General features: G+C 43.9%; 1 protein-coding gene across 2 annotated transcripts in view; it reads left to right on the top strand.

Moving 5' to 3' along the window:
- tacc2 (transforming, acidic coiled-coil containing protein 2) overlaps window positions 1-22,448 on the top strand; it is a 57,893-nt gene that overhangs the window by 10,170 nt on the left and 25,275 nt on the right. The window contains exons 5-8 of one of the 2 annotated variants that reach the window (XM_084375053.1): window positions 1,806-1,913; window positions 4,632-10,655; window positions 12,263-12,856; window positions 17,777-18,052. In XM_084375053.1, coding sequence (XP_084231179.1) covers window positions 1,806-1,913; window positions 4,632-10,655; window positions 12,263-12,856; window positions 17,777-18,052 — 7,002 coding nt within the window. The remainder of the gene's footprint in view (window positions 1-1,805; window positions 1,914-4,631; window positions 10,656-12,262; window positions 12,857-17,776; window positions 18,053-22,448) is intronic. The other variant, XM_084375054.1, reaches the window with a different exon arrangement.

A 22,448-nucleotide genomic window follows, 5' to 3' on the forward strand; every position in this document is an offset into this window, starting at 1 on the left:
TGGGTGGTTACACACACACACAAACACATATACACACAAACACAGTTGTCACAGTTTCACTCTTAGTGTCAAGATAAAACCATAGAAAGACTCGTTGTGGACTTGGCTTGTGGTGGCTCTTACAGTTCTGAGGAAATGTGAATAATGTTGATAACCCCAGTTTGCATTCCTCTTCGACTTCCTGAAAAGGAAATAGAGTCAAAGCAGTAGTTGTTCTAGCTTCTCTACATTACATACACAATAACTTGGCCACACAAAATGCCAAATATACACTGTGTACTAGCATAACCAGTCTTAAAGGCCTCGAACAGCCAATTTTCTCAACCAGCTTCTTATTGTGAGCCACCGGGTCTGGCATGATCCCACAGTTTTCTCACACAGTTGGAACAGTTTTGACTATTTCACATGAGAGATTTCTATATTTGAGTTTTCATCCTCGCTTGATTTAAAGTTGGCTGTGCACCAATCAGAGTTTAGCAATAGTTGGATCAGAATGTTATGACACAGCTCCATCAAACCACAACCGCACAGCCTGCATGAAGCGAATGAGCTTTTTTCCTTGAGTGCCAAATCCTTGATAAACTAGAGTGGCACTTGGTAGAGCGCATGCCTCCGCCAAGTCCTGGCAGTCCCCTTTTTCCACTAACTAACTAACAGAGACCAGCCACCTAAAAATGCAGAATGTTGAAAATCCTATCTTGCAATGTTAAAGAAAGTGAGAAACAAACTCTTGGATTGGACGTTTTTTCCAGATCTGCACCAAAAGTTAATGGGGTCTATTCTGGGCCGAGACCCATCCTCCATCCTCTATCCAAATTTTGTGGAAATCCGTTCTGTAGTTTTTGTGTAATAGTGCTGACAAACCAACCAACAAATGGACATGGACCCCCCATACATTTAAAGGCATTCTATGCAGGATTTGTCATGCTGTTGTGCTGCTGTTTGTAAACACACCATCCAACCTGTGGCGTCTGTTTTGGAGAGCCTGGGAATGAGACTCAACAATCAATTATGTTGCTCCATAATCAGTGAGTCCAGAAACATCCAGAAACACAGCAAAACACTAAGAAAATATGAAAATACAGACAGAGGGCAGGGTCTCTGCAGAGTGTGGTCAGACAGTAAGTGATGATTGAGAAGGATCGTTTTTCCAACTCTATATTTTGTTCTTTAGCAAAATCCTGCATAGTTCAGTATTGTCTATTAAGAAAGTTAGTTAGTTATAAAGAAACACTGAATATTTGAAACCAACAAGGGGCTTTGAGTTGTAGTATGTCAGTAATCTACCCAAGTAGACAGACACATTACCTGATCTACCTCTACCTCATCTAGTTTCTACACCTGTTCATTCCTTTGTTGAGGGTAATGGAGGGACTGGAGGCTATCCCAGCATGCATTGGGTGAGAGGCAAAGAAAGAAAATTGCAGGGTTAACAATATACACACAATAACACTTTGACTAGCTTTAGATATTGTGAGTAGCTCTAGTTTCTCGCTCCTGCTCACTCACTTACAGTAAGCAGTCTGTCATACATAATGGTAAAATTACCAAGATTATTTTCCAAGATAAAAAAACAACATGTATCAGCATTCACTAGAAGATGCAGGTTCATCATATTGTTGAATTACAGTATAATAATGTATTGGATGTTCATTTTGCTTGAGTTGTGGCTGTAAGGGAACAGGTTTGAACGAATTTGTGTGAATGAATTCAGTCAAGGTGGAAGTTAATCTGATACTGATTTGTTGCACGTGGGAATGTGTGTACGTGTCTGTGTAAATGTGCGTGTGGGATTGCGTCAGCAGAACTCAGACTAGTTCAGGTGAGAGGAAATGTGAGCAGGTGAACCCCCTGCTGGCGGACCTGCAGCATCACATGGAAGTCAGCCGACCACCGGTGGTTCTAGATACAAGGTACCACATGACGGACTCAGCATGATGGGGGGTAGTGGGGCGTCTGCCGATGATGAAGAGTAAAACCGGGGGGAGCATGGAGTGGAACAGAAAGATGACAGGATGACTGAATGTTTCTAACTTGTACCCGTGATGTGTGATGATATCTGTGTGGGTGTTGCCTGTCTAAGCAGACTTGTTTTGAGGTGTGGTCACACTTTTTTTCATGCTCGGGTGAACTATCAGCAGACTTTTGACTGACTTTAATGTGCTGCCTTGAGTGTTGCCTGACATTCTGGCATAAATCGCACTAATTTGTCTTTAACGCTCTGACAACCTGCCTCATTGCAGTAGTGTAATTGCTATTGCTTGAGGCTAATTTGTAAAAATATGAATTTAAAATAAGGGTATCATGGGACTAATTGTTAATTCCTCAGTTAAAACTCTACATCTACTTTTTAGTCTTGTATAATGATGCTTTACTTTTGGTCACACACAGCACCTGGTCTATTCAGCCTCAGGTAGATATGGCAGGCCGGAGCTTGTCGCATCTAAAAACAGTTTAGTCTGTTTTGTGGCTCAGCCTTTAAGTAGGGAGTGCCTAGTGAATTAGATTTAGGCTTGAGTGGCAGGTCTGTGAGATGAGTAAGTAACGTAGGCAGAAGTTGTGTTTACAAGGAAATGACAGAGACTTTACGGAGCAATCATACAAGACTGTATTGACCAATCACAACATGTCTCATTTATTTATTCACATCTGGAAAGGAGCAAAGACTTATGTCATCGTGGCTCCTGCTTGTCATCGAATAAGACTAGTGGGAGTTCAGCAGGGCATTTCATAACTAAATAATGACAGAGGATCTATACACTCAGAGGGGATTAAAGATTAAGACGGCCCCACAGCATTTTCATGCGCTGCTGCTGGCTAAAGGCTGAACAGTGACTCAGCAGTTACAAGTGACTGGCACAAAGTGAGCCCACTTGTTAAAGGAATGATTTTAATGCTGGCTGTGAAGTGTAGAGAGTGTTTTGGAAGGCAATTACACCACTTTGATATCTGATTGATGAGGCAGTATTTGTTTTTGAGCGCGTTTATGTGGTGACATGATTGATTAACTTCCCTTTTTTATTAAAGGAACATAAAAAGGCTGTAATTACGTATTACGTAACATGATTCATGTTGCTTTTACAGATACAGTTTAATAATCATTATCCTTTACATAAACTTTTTTTTTTAGAAATAACCATTACAGTGACCTGGGTGATCACAGTTACAACAGTACACAACAGCCTTGTGGTTAGTGTACACTACAGTATGTAGATGCTGCTATACAATTCTTAGTAGTGGCTACTGGTAGTATTGTTACATTCATGCTGTTGTAGCTTCATTCTTTAAATGTAAGCATGAGAAATTCAAGACATAAATCAAGTTCCAGTTTGTTTATTTGTCATGACACACATACACATACAGAGTATATGGAAACGAAATGTTGCTTCCCACAGCCAAACACAAAAATATGCAAAAATACCAGTAAGGTAGCACTTTATAATAACCATCATTAATAAATGGTAAATTTATAGTTAATTCAACTTTTGTTACAAACAATGAAATGCTTTATGAGCCATTTTAAGCAATTGTAAAGGCAGCGACTTTATAATGGCCATCCTAATAATGCTTATAAACCATTTACAGTATTATACCCATCAGCTGCAACTTCACAATAAACAGTTGCTTAATGAACGGTTTATAAAGCATTTCATTGTTTGTTGATAGTGAACATAACTACAAACTAAAGTTTAAGTAACTATAAAATGCACCATTTATTAATGATGGGTATTTTAAAGTGTTACCAAATACAACATAGTCACCAACATCACACGTGCAAGACGATGAAAAGAGCATAATAAAGGAGTGAGATTATCTCCTGATGTGGGGAGCTTTTGGCTGGCAACACAGAGCAGAGTGACAGTTATTGTGAGTAGATGAGCATATAGATATAAATAAAGATAATGGCTAACTATTTCCCTGTTCACATAGTAACCAGTGTAGCAGGATAAATAAATGCAGTGGAACAAAGAGCAGAATGAAACAGTGTGGGAAGTCTTTTGGCAGTCAACACTACGAGCGGTTTAGCAGTTGTGAACATATGAAAATATAGACATCAATATAAATAATACAGACACTAGACACTGAATAATAGTCCCACTAGGATTACAGCGTTATGCTGGTTTCAAACTGTGGTTGATCATTTGAATCAGGTTTGTTGGGGCAGGGGGCCACTAGGACCAGGATTGAAGAACAATGTTGTATACAATGAAACCATGATATTTTCTCAGATGGTCATCACACTGCAAAAATGTCACACTGTTGCATCCTGAGTCACAACAAATCAATAACTAATTTTTATCAAATTATTGGAAATAAACTAGTGTTGTGTGAGCGTATGTTTGACTGCTTGTTGCTCGGCTGCTGTAACGCCTGAATAAACCATGTGTTTTGGTGTGTATGAACAGACCTGCATGGTAATTAACAGCATATGCTTATAAACAACTGGTATTGTACCTCGTAGGGGGTTTTAGAGCAGCCTTCTTGAGCACAGTTGTGTGTTGTGTGTGCATATCGTAGAGCATGGGCTTCTGTTCTGCCAATAGCGTCGCTCGCTCTGTGGCATCGTGGAATGACCAGCTGTCTGCCTGCCACTCCAGACTCCTAACTCTGTCACCCTACCCTCATCTCAGGCCTCATGACAGCGACCCAGTTCTCACAGACGCCCAGCCTTCCCCGTGGCCCGCTGCCACACCTTACCCGGACGTCCGACCTCAGACACCTCCCGCTTCTGTGCTCCTCGACCGAGAACTCCAAGAGGCCTTCCAGGAATGTGAAGAGCAAATGGCCTCACTGGGCTTACTTAACTCCACCACGCCTGAGACGTTCAATAATGTAGGGGAGAAAACCAGAGAGGTGATGGTTAATAAGTCCAGTGAGTCATCGCCACTGCCTCCAATCGTAGCCCAGCCAGGACATAGCAACGGGGGCCATGGAAACAAGAATACACACGGAAACAGTGAGGCAGCAAACACTCAGAAGGATACAGTTGTGTTTAGTTTTAGGAATTACATACTGGGCACTGGGAATAATGCTGGGTTTGCAGAGAGTGAAATAAAGGCAACACAGAGCCTGGATAAACATCCAGAGATGAAGCCAGAAAAAGAATCAGAGATGGATAAGCAGAAGGAGACACCCACGCATACACAATTAGAAACAACAACAGATTCATTTAAAGGGGCACTAAAAGATGCCACATTCACTGAGCAGAGGGATGATCATGTTGGTTCTGATGCAGCTACTGAGGGAAATGGCTGTCTAGACTGTAAAACAGTGATTAGGGAGGAAGGCACCGAGGCAATAACAGAGACTGGAGACATAAAGAAAGAGAATTATAGTCATGAGTCCAATATTAATGTTTGTAAAGCTGCAACTCATGAAACACTGGAGCGCATCCATCTTCATTTAAAGGATAAAGATGCATTGTCAGAGACAGAGATGGGAGCAAACAATCACACTGAGGAGGAGCAGGAGTCAAAAACAGACAAATGGATGAATCCACGGAGTGACAAAGAGGCTGCGCAGGACAAAAAGGCAAAGAAGAAAGACAAAAAGAAACAGAGAAAGAAGAAAAAGATGGAGAAGAAGACTGAACTGAGAGAAAAGACAGTAGTGCAACCTGAAAATGATTCAGAGGCTGTGTCTCCCATAAAAGCAGGAAATCAGACAGATTCAAATGCAAATATTGATGAGAAACCAATGTCACAGGCAGACACGCAGACTGTGATTTGTAGGGAACAGTCTGATAATGGGTTCGACTACCAGCAACAGCTGACTCCTGGGGGAAAGCCCAGCTCCAGCCTCCTGCTATCATCCTGTCAGAGCAGGCAGGATCATCTTACCGACTCGGCCTGTTCACCTGCGTCCAGCCAGGCTCTTTCTCAAAGGCCCCATCAGTCAGAAAACCACGAGCATACAGAGGCCCCATGTGGCATGAATCAATATTCAGATGAAACCCCACAGCGGGAGCATCATGCAACCGGAGGTGTCATCAACGACCAAAATACACCCGTGACACATGTCCAAACCACAGTTATCAATCAAGATGCTGCTGCTGATAAGAGGTCAGATGCACAAACACAGGAGGCTATAGTTACCTCGGAGGCAGCGATACTCACACAGGAGAATCGTAGCCCACTCTCCAGCAGCCGAACTTGTGTGGGAGAGAGTGGCGTGGAGAGTGCCCTTGAAGAGGCTTTACTGGTAGTTGCTGCGTTGCCACTGACAACACCCACGTTGCCAGAAGTGATAGAAAGCGAGGGAGAGGGAGAAAGCGTGAGGAGTGATTCACTGGGGAGAGTGGCTACTGTAGCATTCGCAGAAGCAGTAGGAGAGGAAGGTTTGGGAGGAATAGAAAAGTGCCTCAGCTCTGCAGACGGAGAGAAAGAAGGGCTCCTGGACAGCCTTCCTCCGCTCTCATTAATCTGTTCACAGGCAAAATGCTCACTTGCTTTCTCAGCCAAAGAGGGACAGGCTGCATCTGAGGAGAGCTGCAGCAGCAAAATGCCACACAACTCGGCTGAGACTGATACGAAGGGACCGGCAGAGACAACCGTTCGCAGTGCAAACACTGAGATCTCACCAGCTGAAGAGGGAGCCAGAGAAAAGGAGCCAATACGGTTAGAAGCCTATATCAATACATCTCCCCTTGGGCTACTCGCTGGTCCTGATTGTCAGGATCACAGTGCTGCGGGATTGGAGGGGGGAGGAGGAGGAGAGGAGGTGGAAAAGAAAGGAGGGCTGGCTAAAGAGCACAGTTCATTCAGCCAGCCAGAAGGCTCTGCTAGTGGGGTGTCATCAGCTGAGACTGAGACGTGTCCGCCCACCGATGTTGCCGAGTCACAGTTGAAGCCACAGAGCTGGAGTGAGCCGATAGCTGCCGTCACTGAGAGCATCTGCACTGAAAAGGAGCGTCTCTCTCACCCCTGCCAGGAGCACCATGGCGCAGCAATTTCACCTCTCCCCACTCACTCTGAACAGAGCTCCAGCAGTGCAAACAGAGGGGTAAGGGCTGATCTCAATCTGAATTTGATTTCAGAGGAAGGACTGTCTTTGGGACATACTCGTGAGGAGTCATCCATCACAGAGACAAACTCCAGCCAAGTCTTCCTGTCTTCAGTCTCACCTCAGACTTCTTCACAACAAATCCCAGTCGAGCAGCAAGCGAGCAAGTATCAACAGGTTCAGCCTGAAAGTAGCAGAAAAGAAGCAAGGACAGCCGAAAGTGCATCTGAAATCAAAGTCCAAACCCAGACCCAGAGCAGTAGAGGTAGCCCTGCTATGTCTGGAGTGGGTGGATGTGACAGCAGTAGACGCAACAACAGAGTTCACTTTGCGGACGAACAAGAGGGCAGTTCCTCCTTGGATCTCAGGACCATGACGGCGTTGGACTGCGCCTCTTTGCCGCCGCTGACTGTACACGAGAGTTTGCATCACCCTGTTGTCGAGGCCTGCTACACCTTCCCGGACTTCCTCGGCTTGAAGAAGCCAGAAATCCCCTCAAATGCAGCTCCTGCGAAGGACGAAGCAACAATACGGAGCCCAGCTGACTTAACACATCTAAAGAAAGATGTCCAAGTGATTGAAGGAGATACTGGGACTAAAGATACCAAGGAAAACATCGAGAAAGATCTGTCAGGTAACAAAAACTTGGAGACAAACACTGTGGACAACAAGGCCTGCTCAAATCAGCTTCCATGTCCTAACGAGAAGGATCAGACTGATAATAAAGGAGGTTTTGTACTTTCACAAACAGCAGGAAGGGCCATCTCTGAGGCTGATCATCTATCAGTTAAAGAGGCGGAAACAGAGAAGGGCATTGTAAATCTGTGTTTGTCAAAGGAGAAAGAGATAGATAAGTTACCTTTAACAAGTGACGCTACTGTCATTCTTGAAGAAAAAGAAGGTAACCAACTTCTCTCCTTGTGTTCGGTGCTTCCAGCTAAAGATGTTACCTGCAAGCCTTCAAATGATGAGTCACCTGTTGGGCGGCTCTCTACTGACCTTGACCCCAGTTCGAAACCTGAAACTGTGATCTTGACCTGCGCATCCTCTCTTCAGACAAATCCTAGTGACGCTGATTATCTGCCTCCTAGCCAATTAGATCAAACACCTCCTTGTGGACTAGTTACTGCAGATCCCATGACAGCCGGTGAGGGGTCCACAGCTCACTCCGCTGATTTGACAAAGGAAGGGACAGCCTCCGACCGGTCGATTCCTGTTACCGAGCAATGTGCCAGTAATCCCACTCTTGTGCTGATGCCTCCTGGCCCCATGTTGAGTCACTTGGAGTTCATTACTGACTGTGATGTCTCTCTTCCTGAGCAGGCAGAAAACCGCGGTGCTGATGGCGACATCACCGAAGTCTCTGGGGACGTGGATGTCGACAAAAGCAGGGGCGTGTCTTTCGCACAGGACCTGAAACAGGAAGACGTCAGCGTTGAAGCAGATAAGACTTGTCCGAAACTTGAGGATAGAAATTCTGTGATTTATAATGTAAATATTCCACTTTCCCAAGAGGAAAATCTGTCTCTTCCAACTCAGCCTCCTGGTACAAAAGCTGGATCTGATAATGTATTTTCGCCATCTCACACTGAGCCAGACTCCACTGCCATTAAACCTATTATTTGTGAAGGATCCATTAAGGATGACCTCATTAATGTCAGCTGCCCACTCAGCCCTGACCTGCCTACCGACGAGGCTCATGATGAGATTGAACAAGACAATGTCAAAGAGAAACACAAAATGGGAGATAAGACCTCTGTGCTGTTTGATGAATCAAGAAATGATAATCAAAAGGAAACAGCAGACAGCAACAAGCAGCAGACAGGAAAGACAACATCACAAGAGAGTCACGGGCCTGATAAAGAGACCGTAGAGGAAATTAGAGACGTGCAGCCACCGCATAAACATAAAGTTCAAAAGTCTGAATCAACAATAAGCGATATAAAGGAGGAAGGAGAAAGAGAGATGTCTTCCTTATCTCCCGACAGACCCGCAGGGTCATCGGAGGACATGATAAGTGCTGAGGTAGAGTCTGGCAGTGAACCTCAGACTGTTTATGACCAGAGTTTGTGCCAAACTCCAACAGCAACACTGGAACTCAGCTCTGACAGGGACACGGCACCACATTTGAGTGTGGCTCTCAGCCAATTGCAGTCCACACCAGATCCAAACTGTTTTGCTCAGCAACAGGAGCAACAGCAGCAGTGTCTAGAATCCAGACATCCCACTGAGGAAATGTCAGGTGGCTGTCTAGAGGGAGGAAAGGCTGACAGTCAGGCCGAAGTGCTGGTTCCAGGGGTAAAAGGGGTAGCAGAGGGAGGAGACAGCTCTGTTTGGAGTTTGTGTCAGTCAGGAAGCAGGGATGACTTGACTGGTGATGACAGCAGTGGCAATAAACGAGTGATAGGTCTAGAGAAAGGCGAGGGAGCGCGAGATGCGCCGGGGCATGACAGGGTTTATGTGCCGTCTAACCTTGCCGGTGATTTAAATGAGAGTGGAAGGGCTGCTGAGAGAAATGAGTCTGCTGACATGGGGATAGTAACAAGTTGCTCTCATGTAGGTGAGACAAGACAGGGGATGGGTGAGAATAAAAGCCCCGGGCTAGGGGGAGCTGGGTCAGCTACAGATTTAATGCCAGACATCAAGTTTGTGAGTGATCTGGGCGGTAAAGGTCAGCAAAAAAGTGATCTATCAGCTGCCTGTCAAGACGAACCTGAGAACAGTGCTGTCTCTGTTGAGTCTGCATCACAAGAACGTGAGACTCCATCAAAGGTCAGCACAGATAATCATGACATTCATACAGAAGTTTTTCCAAGTGCAAACCAGGCTGAAGAAATTCATACAAAAGTATCCGACACACTGCCAGATCCTGCTGGGCAACCAGAAACTGTGGAAAAGGATTTCAGTGCTGCCATGACTCTAAAGAGCAACAGTAGTGAAACTGAGGAGTGTGAAATTCAGGATACAGTGTGCGAGCCTCTTGAGCCACGAAGCTCCAGTATAACCTCTGCCTCACAAAGCAGCTCAGTAGCACAAAGACCCATAAAAGGCCCTGATGTAGAGGAGATCACAAAGGGAGATAAAGCAGCTATAGACAGAGAGCAAGCTAGCAGCCAGGGGAAGGGACAAAATGAGATGAAAGGGGTAAACAATGAGGCGAGGGAAAAACAAGAGGTTGTAAATCTAACAGGGACTGCTAAAGACGGTTGCGTGGGATCAATTATACTTTCAGACCTCTGTGAAAGAGGCACTGAGACTTCTGTTTGTCACTCTGATGGGAAGATCGGTCCCTCTAAGGCAGCAGAAAATGACACAACAGATAAAATCACTCCTGATGTTATCACAGTCCCATCTGTTGCTTCGTCAAAGTGCAAGGAAGATTTTGCTTCGACTCCCCAGCCGGCGAAACCACATGATAAGGCGTCTAATTCCCAAGATAATATTGCAGTAAAACCCGCTGGTGCTGCTTCCCAGTGTGAGGGACGATCACGAGAAGAATCTCCTGCCTGCATCTCACATGTTCAACAAGTGTCAGAGGGTCCTGCAACTGGACTAACAGCCCAAGAACCAGATACAAACTGGATAAAAGCTCTGAAAGAAGCTGCATCCTCCCATTCTCAGAGTAAACAAGAGAACAGAGTGGAGACCTCCAGGTAAACACAAGAGTGTGTGTGTGTTTGAAATTATTATACTTTTTCTTAATACTAAAATTCAGTAATTATCTACTCTCCCTGATGCTGATGGAAAGTCGGGTGAAGTTACATAGTCCACAAAACATTTCTGGAGCTTCACAGCAAAAAAGCTTTATGACATTCCCTAAACAACTGAAGTAGATGGGGGCTTGTTTAAAAAATTAAAAATAAACAACCAAAAAAAAAAAGGCAGAGACCTAAAACTGGTTTAAACACGTTATTTACACCGTTGATGTGGGATCGAGCTTGTGAGACCACTGTAGACCGGGGGCACGCTAACGCTTTTAGCCTAGCAGCTACAGTGAAGAGTGGCTTTAAAAAGGATAAAACGTAAAAAAAAAAAAAAATGCCTGAAAGAAAAACATAACATTGCTCTCTACAGGATGTTATTGACACCCTTTTTAAAGCCAAACTCTTCACTGTACCTGCTAAGCTAAAAGCAATAGCATGCAACCTGTCTACAGTGGTCTCACAAGCTCGATCGCACTGCAAGGGTTTAAATAACGTCTTTGAAAATCAGTTTGGGGTCTCTGGTCTTCTGGAGATTTGGATTATGGCTATTTCATTTTTGAATTTTTTTATTTTTCAGTTTTTTTTCTATTTTTCAGTTTTATTTTTTATTTTTAAAACAAGCACTGTTTTGCCATGAGGCTCCAGAAATGTTTTGTTTACTATGAAACTTCACTCCACTTTCCATCAGCATGGGGGTAAGTAGATAATGACTGAATTTTCACCTTTAGGTGAGCTCATCTTAAAAAAATAAGAGCTTAGATGTTGATAAAAACACTTTGAGGGCCTTGTGTGTACATGTGTTTCAAAGGTCAGTGGAGGTCATCATGGGCTCCCCCTGAATGCGTCACACAAAGTAGGATGTTAGCGTGCTGTCACATACCATCTGCTCAAGTACATCACAGCGAGAAAGAGAAAGGCACATGTGTAGTCTGTTTTGAGTTTGTGTCACCAGCCGCAACAATCAGAACCGCAATATCTTCATTTATGCTAATATTCCCTTGGGTTGTAAATCTGTGCTCTCAGTTGTTTAATATTCATAGATCTCTGCAGTTTTTTTTATTCATCTTAGCATTCCAGTTACACCATGTTCAGGACCTGTTTGGAGCCATATTAGAGAGAGCAGTGTGACAATGAATATGAATGAGGAGGTAAACACAGAGCTGCACTTTGTATTGACTCGAGCGCCGGTCAGATGACTGTGCCTGTTTAATGGGACTAATGTGGGCCTTTATATTCAAAGGATGACATCAGCTGTGACATCGTCCCTGCTCTCCAGGGCAAGAAAGAGGCTTTTCTCACACAATGATCAGCACAATGCGACAACAACAACACAAACACACGCATGTACCTTCAGTACTCATTGCACACACACACACACACACACACACACACACACACACACACACACACACACACACACACTCTTTCACCAACACAAGCCCCCGCACCCACATAAACACACACACATTTGTCATGTGTCAGTCATTCCTTGTGCATGTGCTGTAAACTAAACAACAAATCCCCCAACCCCCTCTTCTCTTGCATTGTTTTTCCAGACCCCTCCCCTCCCTGGAGTCTCCTCAACTAGAGTTTCTTACTCCGACTGAGGAGGTAGCTGCTCCTCTGAGACAGGAGGAGATCCCGCCACCGGAGCAGGCAGCAGAGAAGACAACAGAGATCCCACCTCTAAATCTTCTAAAGAAGCCCGTTGATCTCCCTCAACCTTTAAAGACGACAGCAGACCTCCTTGAACCAACACAGCAGAGATTAGAGCACATAGAACCAACGCAGAGCACAAAAGTAGAGCACCTAGAGGAAGCGAAGAACGTAGAGCTCTCAGAACCAACCAAAGAAGAAGAAGAGCCTCCAGAAGAGCTTCCAGAACCAAAAAGGGAGGCAGTACCTTCTCCAGAAATAGCAGAGGAGCCAGTAAAAAGCACAGAAAATTTCCCAGAACCACTAAAAAATGAAGAACCAGAGCCAGCAAAGACGACAAGAGAGCCAGTAGAAGCAGAGAAGACGCTGATCAGCGAGCTGCCAGAGGAGAAACCTGTCGAGATCACACCTGAAGAGCCATTTCAAGTGCCAGCTGCGGAAACTGCGGGGACAGAAACAGCCCAGGATCCTGCTGAGGAGCTACAGGAGAGCGAGTGAGTGTCTCTTTAAAATCATAAGGTTAATACAAAACTAAAGCTGTGTTTTGATGGTGAAATCAGTTACTGATAACCAGGACAACAAACCTCCTGCTTTTGCTGTTTAAATGGGCACTATGTAGTTTTGGGGAAGAAATTCAAAGTCAGAATTTTAATATACAGTATTATACAGTATAAGTTAGGTAATAATACAAACTCAGAAATATGTATCTTTTCCATAAGTGAATACACCAGCTGTTCTCAGAGGAAAATAAGGTCCCCAGAACACTGTTTGAAGCTAGAAAGGTGGCAGGGTCCGCCAAATATAAACAAAGTAAAACTATTAAATTGTGTTGTCCTTTAAGGTCAGTTTGTTTATTTATTTTATTCAGTCATGAAAACAAAGAGAGTTTCTTTATTTAGTGTTTTTAGGCATAAAAAATAGGCAAGTCAATGAAGATCTTTCTCTTCTGATTAAAATGTCTTCCCCAAAACTACAAAGTGCACCTTTAATATACACGCCAGATCATTCACTATGTCTGTCTCATGAATTGAAGTCAACGTTATCCAGTGACAGCCTGCTTTACCAGTATGAGTAAATATTGGAGAAATGTTCCCCTTTGAGGTTGATGCCAAGACACTGTCCTCTCTCAGTGTCTGGATTAAAAAAAACACGTCCTTGTAATCCTCAATCAACTAAAACCTTTGGATTATAGCCTTTTAGCATTAAGAACAACAGGTTTGAGGGGAGACTGGCAATTTTGTGGTTGACTGGTTTCCCAACAGGAAACCAAGCATCAGAATGATTTGTATATGACCTTTCAGACCTGATAGTTTGACTAAAACTTATCATAACATTTCCATTACATTGATGTGTCCAAGACGTTTTACTGCAGCTAACTTATTTGTAAAAGAGGAAGAATCTCAGGGGGACATGTGCTTTACAGCTCAGCGGCTCTGCCTGTCACACACTTAAAATGGATTTCCATGCGCTCAGATGGTCCCCTCGGTGGCTTTGTTTGGCTCTCAGACACCTCGAGGGCGTCTGGTCCGTTGTTGCTGTCTGCAGCGGTTCTACGGTATCTGATTGGACGAATGAGAATGAGATCTGCGCTGGTCGATGTAATGGCAGTGAACCTTAATGTTGTTAAAGCTCCTGACTAAGTTAAATACACACAGTAAAGCAGTGTGTCGTTGAATTTGAAGTGCATGCAGGCATTCAGTATTTATTTAAGCGTTTTAAGGGGCTCTAGCTAGACTCACTTTCCATGTATGTCATTCTTTTACTGTAAAACTTCATCACTATAGTGTACACTTTAATTAAAGGAGACATATTATGCTCATTCTCAGATTCATAATTTTATTCTGGGTTACTACTAGAATAGATTTATATGCTTTAGTGCTTAAAAAACACATCAGTTTTCTTGTGAAACGCTCTGTTTTAGCTCCTGTCTCTTTAAGGCCCCCCCCCCCCAAGTCTGCTCTGATTGGTCAGCTCACACACGCCTGAGCCAGCACCGCTCACCCTGTCTCTGAACAGCTCTGTTGTGTTTTTAGCTTCCAGTTAGCTTCACTCTTACTGCAAATACAGGCAAAAGTTTCGCAGATGGTGATTTAGTGATGTCGCAAAGTCACAGAAATAAAGGTGGGACTACCGACGAGGCGTTTCTGTGGGTGAGAGGAGCTTCTGTCGGCGCTGACTTTGGGCTTTTCAACTTTCAAGACTTTTACATACACAAGAACCTATAACACACTGAAGGAAAGGAAAAAAAAAAAAAAAAAGTCATCATATGTCTCCTTTAAATCCAATCAATGCTGCTGCTTTCTTTCCACTCAGCTTCAGCTTTTCTCGGCGTCCTCGGTTATCACTCCTATTTGTCACTCTCTCCTGCTGTTTGCCGCATGCCGAGGAGCCATCCCACATGCCAGAGTAGCACTTGCTGCCTGTCACTCACAACACTTGTCCCATCACTGCTGTTGGAGACATAAAGGTTTGTTCAGAGTAGCAGAGAGGAGGAGGAGTGACAGTGCTATTTCCACTATAGGTTTCATCATAAGATAAAGTTACACTTGCATACATGTGGCACTGACAGAAATATGACTGCATGGTCGATGGTGTGTGTGTGTGTGTGTGTGTGTACATGTGTTTCTTTCCCCGCCCCCCTCAGAGGCTGTCCTAGCTGTCAGTCCCGCTCAGTCTGTGCGGCTTTGTGAACTGAAGCCTGTAGTGGGAGGAATTTGGGCAGGCACTCCGGCCCCGCTGAAGTCATTTGCACAGACCAGACACAGTGGAACAAAAGCCAGAGAGTTCAGGGAAACACTTGAGCATGTGCTGCGGCGTGAGTGTGTATGACGGCAGACCGGGGAGAGAAGAGGACTGGGACGTACACTTCTTGCCGCTGGTGTTTAGGAGCACAGCGCTTCCATCACATACTGTAGTTAGATCTGGAGTTGTGTGATGGTGTGATGGACTTGGCCGAAACCATCTGGGTGAGTTGACAACAAGTAGCTGCCCTATTTTCTTCTGCGTGTGTGTGTCTGCGATAGGTGTTTAAGTCCCTCCAGGTGGATGCGGCAGATGGTCAGTAGGTAACTAGTGCTAATTGTGTCTGCCTCTGCTGACCTCACCAGATGGGTGGAGGGGAGGGACAAATGGAAAGACGAAGGGACAGAAAGCGGAAAAAGAAGGAACGAAGTTGCGAAATGTTGCACTTGGAAAAAATGTTACAGGTTAGAGCATGTTGTGCTCCCCTCCCCTACCAGCTGCCTGATTGAGGGTTGGCAAGACATTCTCGGTCGTACTAAAATTAATGAATGACTACAGGACAATCTCTGGCATGGCAGGCTTTTAAAATCACCACAATTGACCAAATTGTCCCCTGACCGAGACATCAGGCAAAAAAAGGCAATGAGATCTTTTTGTAAAGCCATGAAACATGTGAGTCCTCAGCTCGGCATGTTGGATATTTCTCATCCATGTTTTCGGAGTAAAAAGGAAGTCTGATCTGTGCTATAGCCCACATTGTACTGTAAATAGACTAGTTGCCATGGCGATTGTAGGTTCATATGACTTTGCTGGCTCTTGTGAAGTGGATAATCTCCTGTCTGTCATTTCAGTCAACCACACTAGACTGCCTTTGAATAATCGTTTAATCTCAGCAGTGGCAGAAAAGAATTGGTGGATTATTGAGGAAGTATGTTCTTGTAATGTATACAGTGTGTTCTTGTGTGTGTGTGTCAGGACAGTATGAGCTAGCCGCTGGCTGCAGGACAGAAACGGTCCTCCAATCATTACACTTTTCTCCGTACCTTCAGCTGGTTTTGTTTATGACTCTCTGTTTATCATTAAACGCCCTGCCCGGACTTGCTGTCTTCAATGTCCAGCTGTTTCCTGTAGATCACACTAAATGTGTGTGCGTGGATCACGAAAGTGGAGGTTAGGGAATCAGATTTCGTTATCTGTACCCTGAAAGAAAATGACTACTATGTATCCCTGTCCTGGCCTTGTACAACGTGGATTTCTCAAGAACTTCCTATGAGGTGCCGCTGAGTCAGTAACGCCCTGCACGCTGCTGAAATACCAACAATAAAAACTGTATTGGACGGCCTCCAGGTGTTAATGCCAACAGCGACGTGAAGACGTGTGCAGCTGAAAGAGAACACATGCTCTCCCAACTTGTTGCATTCATCCTGTTATGGAAATGCTTGTTCGTACACATCGTGTCTTGAAGGAGAGCCAAGTTGGGAAGCTCCAGCTGTTTACCTGCGTGAATCATTATCTCCACATGAAAGCCACTGAACCAGCAAACTCGCAACGCTCACCCGGTTTCCAGATTATTTCATTTTCTGTGAATCTCTATCAGTTATGTATTGAGTTCTGAGTTAAAAGTCTCTAAGGTCAGTTTAAGGTCAGAATTTTCGGAAAAAAGTCAGATGTCAATTTTTAGTTTTGTCCGTCTTTGGAGGGAGCAGTGAGTCTTATGACAGCTTGCTCACACTATGTATGTTGTGACTTGGTTGATTCTATTTCCAGGCTGCATGTGCCAAGTCGGCCACAGATGCTGACATATGTATAGCTGTGGCCTGCTGGTGTGAGTCACTGAGTGTGGATTTGTAATGAGAGGAGTGGGACCCAATAAAAATTCAGATATGGAAACTGTAGGACGCAGCCGTCCTGAATCTGCACTTTTATAATGGAATGAAAAGAGCTAGACCGGTGCTAAATGTAAACTGTAACAAGTTGCTACGCCCTTAAGAAAAGCACACGCCCTCATTAAATGTTATTAAGACTTTACTGGAGAGAGAGATGGAGAATACCAGAGCGCAATTCCAGCCTGAAATGAGCTGGAAGAGATGTTCGGAAAGTGCAGCTCAGCGGGCGAGTCGACTTGATGCCCGAGGACTGTAGATGTTCTCTGGCTGATGGAGGTATTGTAAAGCAGAAGAAGGGGCTACAGGGGATATATTTAGAGCTAAACAGGAGGCATGCCCCAAGTGGGGAACAGCTGCATGGGCGTCCATCGCGTTGCCTGTCAGATTAGAGAGCCTACCACCTCCTGATAAGATGGGCCTGGATCAAGGCCAAATCCACTCCACCAGGTGGCCAATGATGACAGAGCCAGACACCCTCAGACACTTTAGACACAAGTAGGGCAAGCAAGGGAAACATGGACTGTCATGTACTGATGAGAAAAGTTTCATGTGATTTAAATGACAAAGCGTTCTTAGGATGGTGGGAGTGAGCTTTCTGTTTTTCAAGTCACTTCTTGGGTTAGGTGACGCCACAGGGCAGAGCGATCCGTCTTTCTCTGCTTTGAGGTAAGTGTCCGTCATGGTTCATTCCTGTCGAGGAAAAGTAGAGTGTGTCCTCCGAAATCGCCGTACTTGGCCTTCTTGTGCTGGTCTGTCTGTTGATGTTTTGTCTTCCATCCCCTGCAGGCCCTCCCACACTGAGCAGGCAGAGAGAGGTGACCGTGCCCCTGCATCTCCCCCACCTCCCACCTCCGATTACCACTTCATCCCTCCTCACCTCCACGACACCACCGAGTTCCCCACTCCTCCTCCCACTCCCCCGGAGCGGCACGCACCTGAAGCTCTACCGACCCCGCCTGCATCTCCCCACTTTCCTCCTCCTCCAGCCCCTGCCTCCCCTCCTCTACCATCTGCTTACCAGCGTGAGGACCCTGCTTCTGCACCCAGCCACCCCCCTGTGAGGTACGAACTCTGCCCGACCGTCACTGTTCCTGAACCTGTTCATTAGGTTATTTCACTGTGAGGTCCATCATTCGTTAAACAAATGTGAATCTGATGTGAATGCGTGCCAGTTTTATTTCGTGCCTCTGCTCTAAGACCTTACAGTAGATTTGTCAAGTGTTGGCATTAGTCCCTTTAGCCTGCTTGACGAAAAGTAGCCAAGTCTTTATCCTTTCAACCCGAGTTCAGGTCAAATCGACATGTGGCACACTAAATTAAATACCTTGTACTGTAGATGCTGATTCTCAGAGCTCCTGAACAGGGAGACAAACTACTGGAAACATAGTCATCCGTGCTGTTTTCCTATTCAAATTTAAAGGTATATTATGCAGGATTCTCCCAAAAAACAATGCCCATACATTTAGTTTAGTTGGCCCAGGTATGTTATCGGCTGCCCTCGTATATTTGGTGACCCATTTTAGCATTTTATACTACTATATATATAAAACTTGCTGCTGACACAGAAAGCAGAAGTGAGAAAACAGAAAGGAGAGGGAAACAGAAAGGCGAGGCAATTAAGGTGGACAATTAAAGCAACACTATGAAATGTAATTAAAGTGATTCTGAAGAAGGTTAGCCTATTTTTGAGTCTCATCTCCAGGTTGTCAAAAGTAAACACTTAAGTTTGGCAACAATCAGTTATCTGAATCACTTTTAATGGTTTGTTTACAAGTGGCAACCAACAAATCCTGCATACTATGTCTTTGAAGAAACAGTTTCATGGGGAAATATGCTTTCTTGTAGAAAACAAAATGAGAAGATTAATTAATTTTTTACAATTAAGAGGTAGACATGTTGCTGGGGCAGGCATGTTGTTAGCTTAGCTTATCGCAAAGACTGGAAACAGCTGGAAACAGTTCGCGCGTTTGCCAGACAAGTTCTTGACTGGTTGCAGTAATGCTGCATTCACGTGCTCCTCGGATGGTCATGCATCATGTCAGAATATTGGAGCAACATGAACTCCAAAAGAAATTGTTTTGCATTTTATCGCAACAACATGCTGACGGGTGTTTCCAGATTTAGTTTAGTGACAAGGAAGAGAAAGGGAAAAACAAACAAAAGATACAGTGACAATACAATACATGACTGTGGTTAAAGTTTCTTATCATGAACACAATGTTTACTTTTGTCTCCATGATTCAGCGTCATATGATGTCATTGTGACTGCGAGTTGTTGTGACTGAAAACGAGTTATACAGCTCACCTGGTTCTGTCAAAAACACACATATAAGCGCCTTAAAGCTTGCTAATAAACAATTTATATCTTGTTCATTAGCGAGCTTAAGGTGCTTATATGTGTGTTTTTCACTGAGCCAGGCGGGCTGTGTAACCTGTTTTCAGTGTTGTGCTAAGCTAAGCTAACCAGCTGTTGCCTCATGCCCGGTATTTATTTAGCGTACGGACATGACAGTGGCAAATTCGTGTAAATGTTTAACTATTCCTATAAAGAATTGACAGAGCTCACAATCACATTATACAGCCCACGGCATACAGTAAGTGACGTCAGCAACCTGTTTTACCACCTCATGACATTTCAAATAAGCATTACTATGCACCTACACCATGTGAACTCATAGGAAACAGGATTTGTTAATATATGGAAACTCAAATGTATGCTGCATGATTATGGCTTGTTAATGTAAGATTTAAGCAAAAGCATGGGGGTGAAACGTTTCTATGTGGATCTTTTTACCATTACAGGATGAAGCAGAGCACTTACTGTACACACCGTGCTTTGTCACACTTAGCTCTATCTGCTTCATCATAACCACTTGAAGTTTTACGGCTGATTTCCTCCCATTTGAGCTGTGTGCACCACTCTTCTCATGGCACGAACACAACGTTTTTCATTCATAACCCTGATGTTGATTGCATTTAAACACTCCTCATTATTTCGCTATCAAGCACAGCTTCCCCACTGTCTGATAATACTTCACATTCCTCTGCAGCCCTTCTTGGCTTTGAGATTTATTTCTTAGACTTTCATAGAGGGAATGACTCAGCCACTTTCACGGTGCACTGCTGATTACGACCAGCAGAGGGTGTGTTACCTTCACGAGTGTTCATGTTGCACTGGCAGCCTGTGTCTGCGCTCTGCTGTCTGACTACTGCAGGTATATGAGGATCGCACATTGAGGGACACACCAGCCCTCATGTATCTCACTAAGCATCATTGCTGAATTGAAAAAAAGACTCTACTTTGTTTTCTGTGTGGAATTATACATATTTTCTTATGACTTGAGAGTATTTAATTTTCTGAACTGAGCTTAGAGAACAGCAGCATTTTGAGAAGGCTGCGTTAGCGGAGTGTTGTTATATTATTTATGATCTCTGAGAGGACTGTTAGACAGCAGTAACACAGACTGAATATTCTGATTGGATATCACAGACTGTCCTGTTTGCCCGGAGACAGACGAGGCATGACTATGCCAAACATTGTACGTGCAGGTATAAACTTTACTTTTAATCTATAGCACATTAGTTTGAGTCTGACGGTCATATGCAATGCTAAGAACAATAAATTATAAAGTCCTGACTTTACTGGTAATAAAGTGATGATGAATCAACTCCCACTGAGCTGCCAGACATTTAAACTATCGGCCTCTGTCAGCGTGTCAAAATGTTAGTCATCCCCAACCAAACATATGTCATGCGCCTTTTTCCTGAATGATTCACTTAGAGTGCATGAGTTATAATTAAATCCTCCTGTTGAAACAAAACAAGACAGGCTTCCTTTTGATTGAATAAATAATTATTCAAAATTATTAATTTGTCAGTGTCTCCCACACATTTTATACACATGCTTTCTGCCATGAAGAAAATCCCTGACAGCTAAAAAGTGAGAGGGAGTTGCGGCTCTTTTGTTTTTACTGGATTCCCCTGAAAACCCCTGATCAGTTCTTCTCCAGTCTCATTCATTTGTGATTTTTCTAATTACTCTTTCTTCTGTTTAAGACCATAGAGAAATGGAAAACACTGCTTTTTACAAGGCACGACATATGCAACCACAACACATGTCTGCCATTGAGATAATGGATTGATTCCTGGTTCTTTCATTTTGAGGTTTCCCATCAAAGTGCCCTGATTACACCACTGATTGCTTTTGTCATTTAATCTGATGGCGCAAAGAGAAGGAATGCTACTGAGTCTGAAGCGAAGTTGTCAGAAGATATATTGTAACTGCAGTCGGATGAAGTCAGAGATTGGATGGTTTGTAGAAACAGCCTGAGGGAATTGATCCCATTAGTGTTTATGGGAGCAATGCAGCCTTTTCTTGGCATGTGAGAAACAAAGGCTCGTACCCTGCTTGATTAGCAGCCGTTCAGCAGGAGGATCAGAGCGGCAGGTCAGTAACCAGCGCCCTGTCACAAATAACTAAAAGTAGGATTCCGCAAAACATGTCATCGAACTGCTGATCAGAGAGCAGAGCTGCTGTGTTAGTTGAAGTCATTGGCCCACTTTGTCGTAACTGTGTCATTGGTGATAATGGCTGACTTCACTGTTTGATCTCACTTCTTACTGTAAAGTATATATTAATTATATATATATTATTGACTGTGGTGTTCATCAGAAACTCTTTGGATGCTACAGAAATACAGTCTGCACACTAGATAATGCTACTGTGAACATTTATTACCTCCATGTGTGACGTTTCGGGTGCAAGAAGAAGAAGGAGGCTTGCAAAATGTCACATGCAGAGGCAATAAATATTCATGGAAGCGTTGTCTAGTTGTTCAAATTTCCTTTCAACACTCTGAAAGGTTGTCATCGTGTCATGGTGACAGGTTGTTATTGTCTATGGCTAGCATTTGTTAGACCAAAGAAAAACTAACATCAACAACAAGCTACTACATATTCCCCTTCATGAATCACACATTTTATATTTACTGTAGTTCTTGTTTTACTACATTTTTTGGATTCTTTAAAATACAACTAATTTTCATTGGTCAAAAGATTTTTTTTTTTCTTCTTCTGCCACATTCTTAAGTAAGAAATGGGTTGGCAACCTTCCCACTAAGCGTTAACCCACACCCTTGCAACCACAAATGGTTCTGCACCATCACAGTAGAAGCACACGACTACATTCAAACTCTCTTTCAGGCTACGTGCATGTGAATCGTAGTGACCCTGATTCCTCTGGATCGCCATTATGAATCTTTCAGAAAAAACTGCCACAGCCATGTCTTCCGGTGCCTGAGTTTGTTGAATTTTTTATTCCTCCATTTTCTTCAGCCTACAGCTGAAACTGCATTGAAAGGCCAGACTGTTTCAAAGCAGCAGCACAGAGAGGATGTTTATGTCGGACACTCAATAGAATGGGAAGCCGCACTGTGCACGTACAGTACATGCTTTGCTG

This window comes from Pagrus pagrus, assembly GCF_965226575.1.
Source record: "Pagrus pagrus genome assembly, chromosome: 15".
Lineage (NCBI taxonomy): Eukaryota > Metazoa > Chordata > Actinopteri > Spariformes > Sparidae > Pagrus > Pagrus pagrus.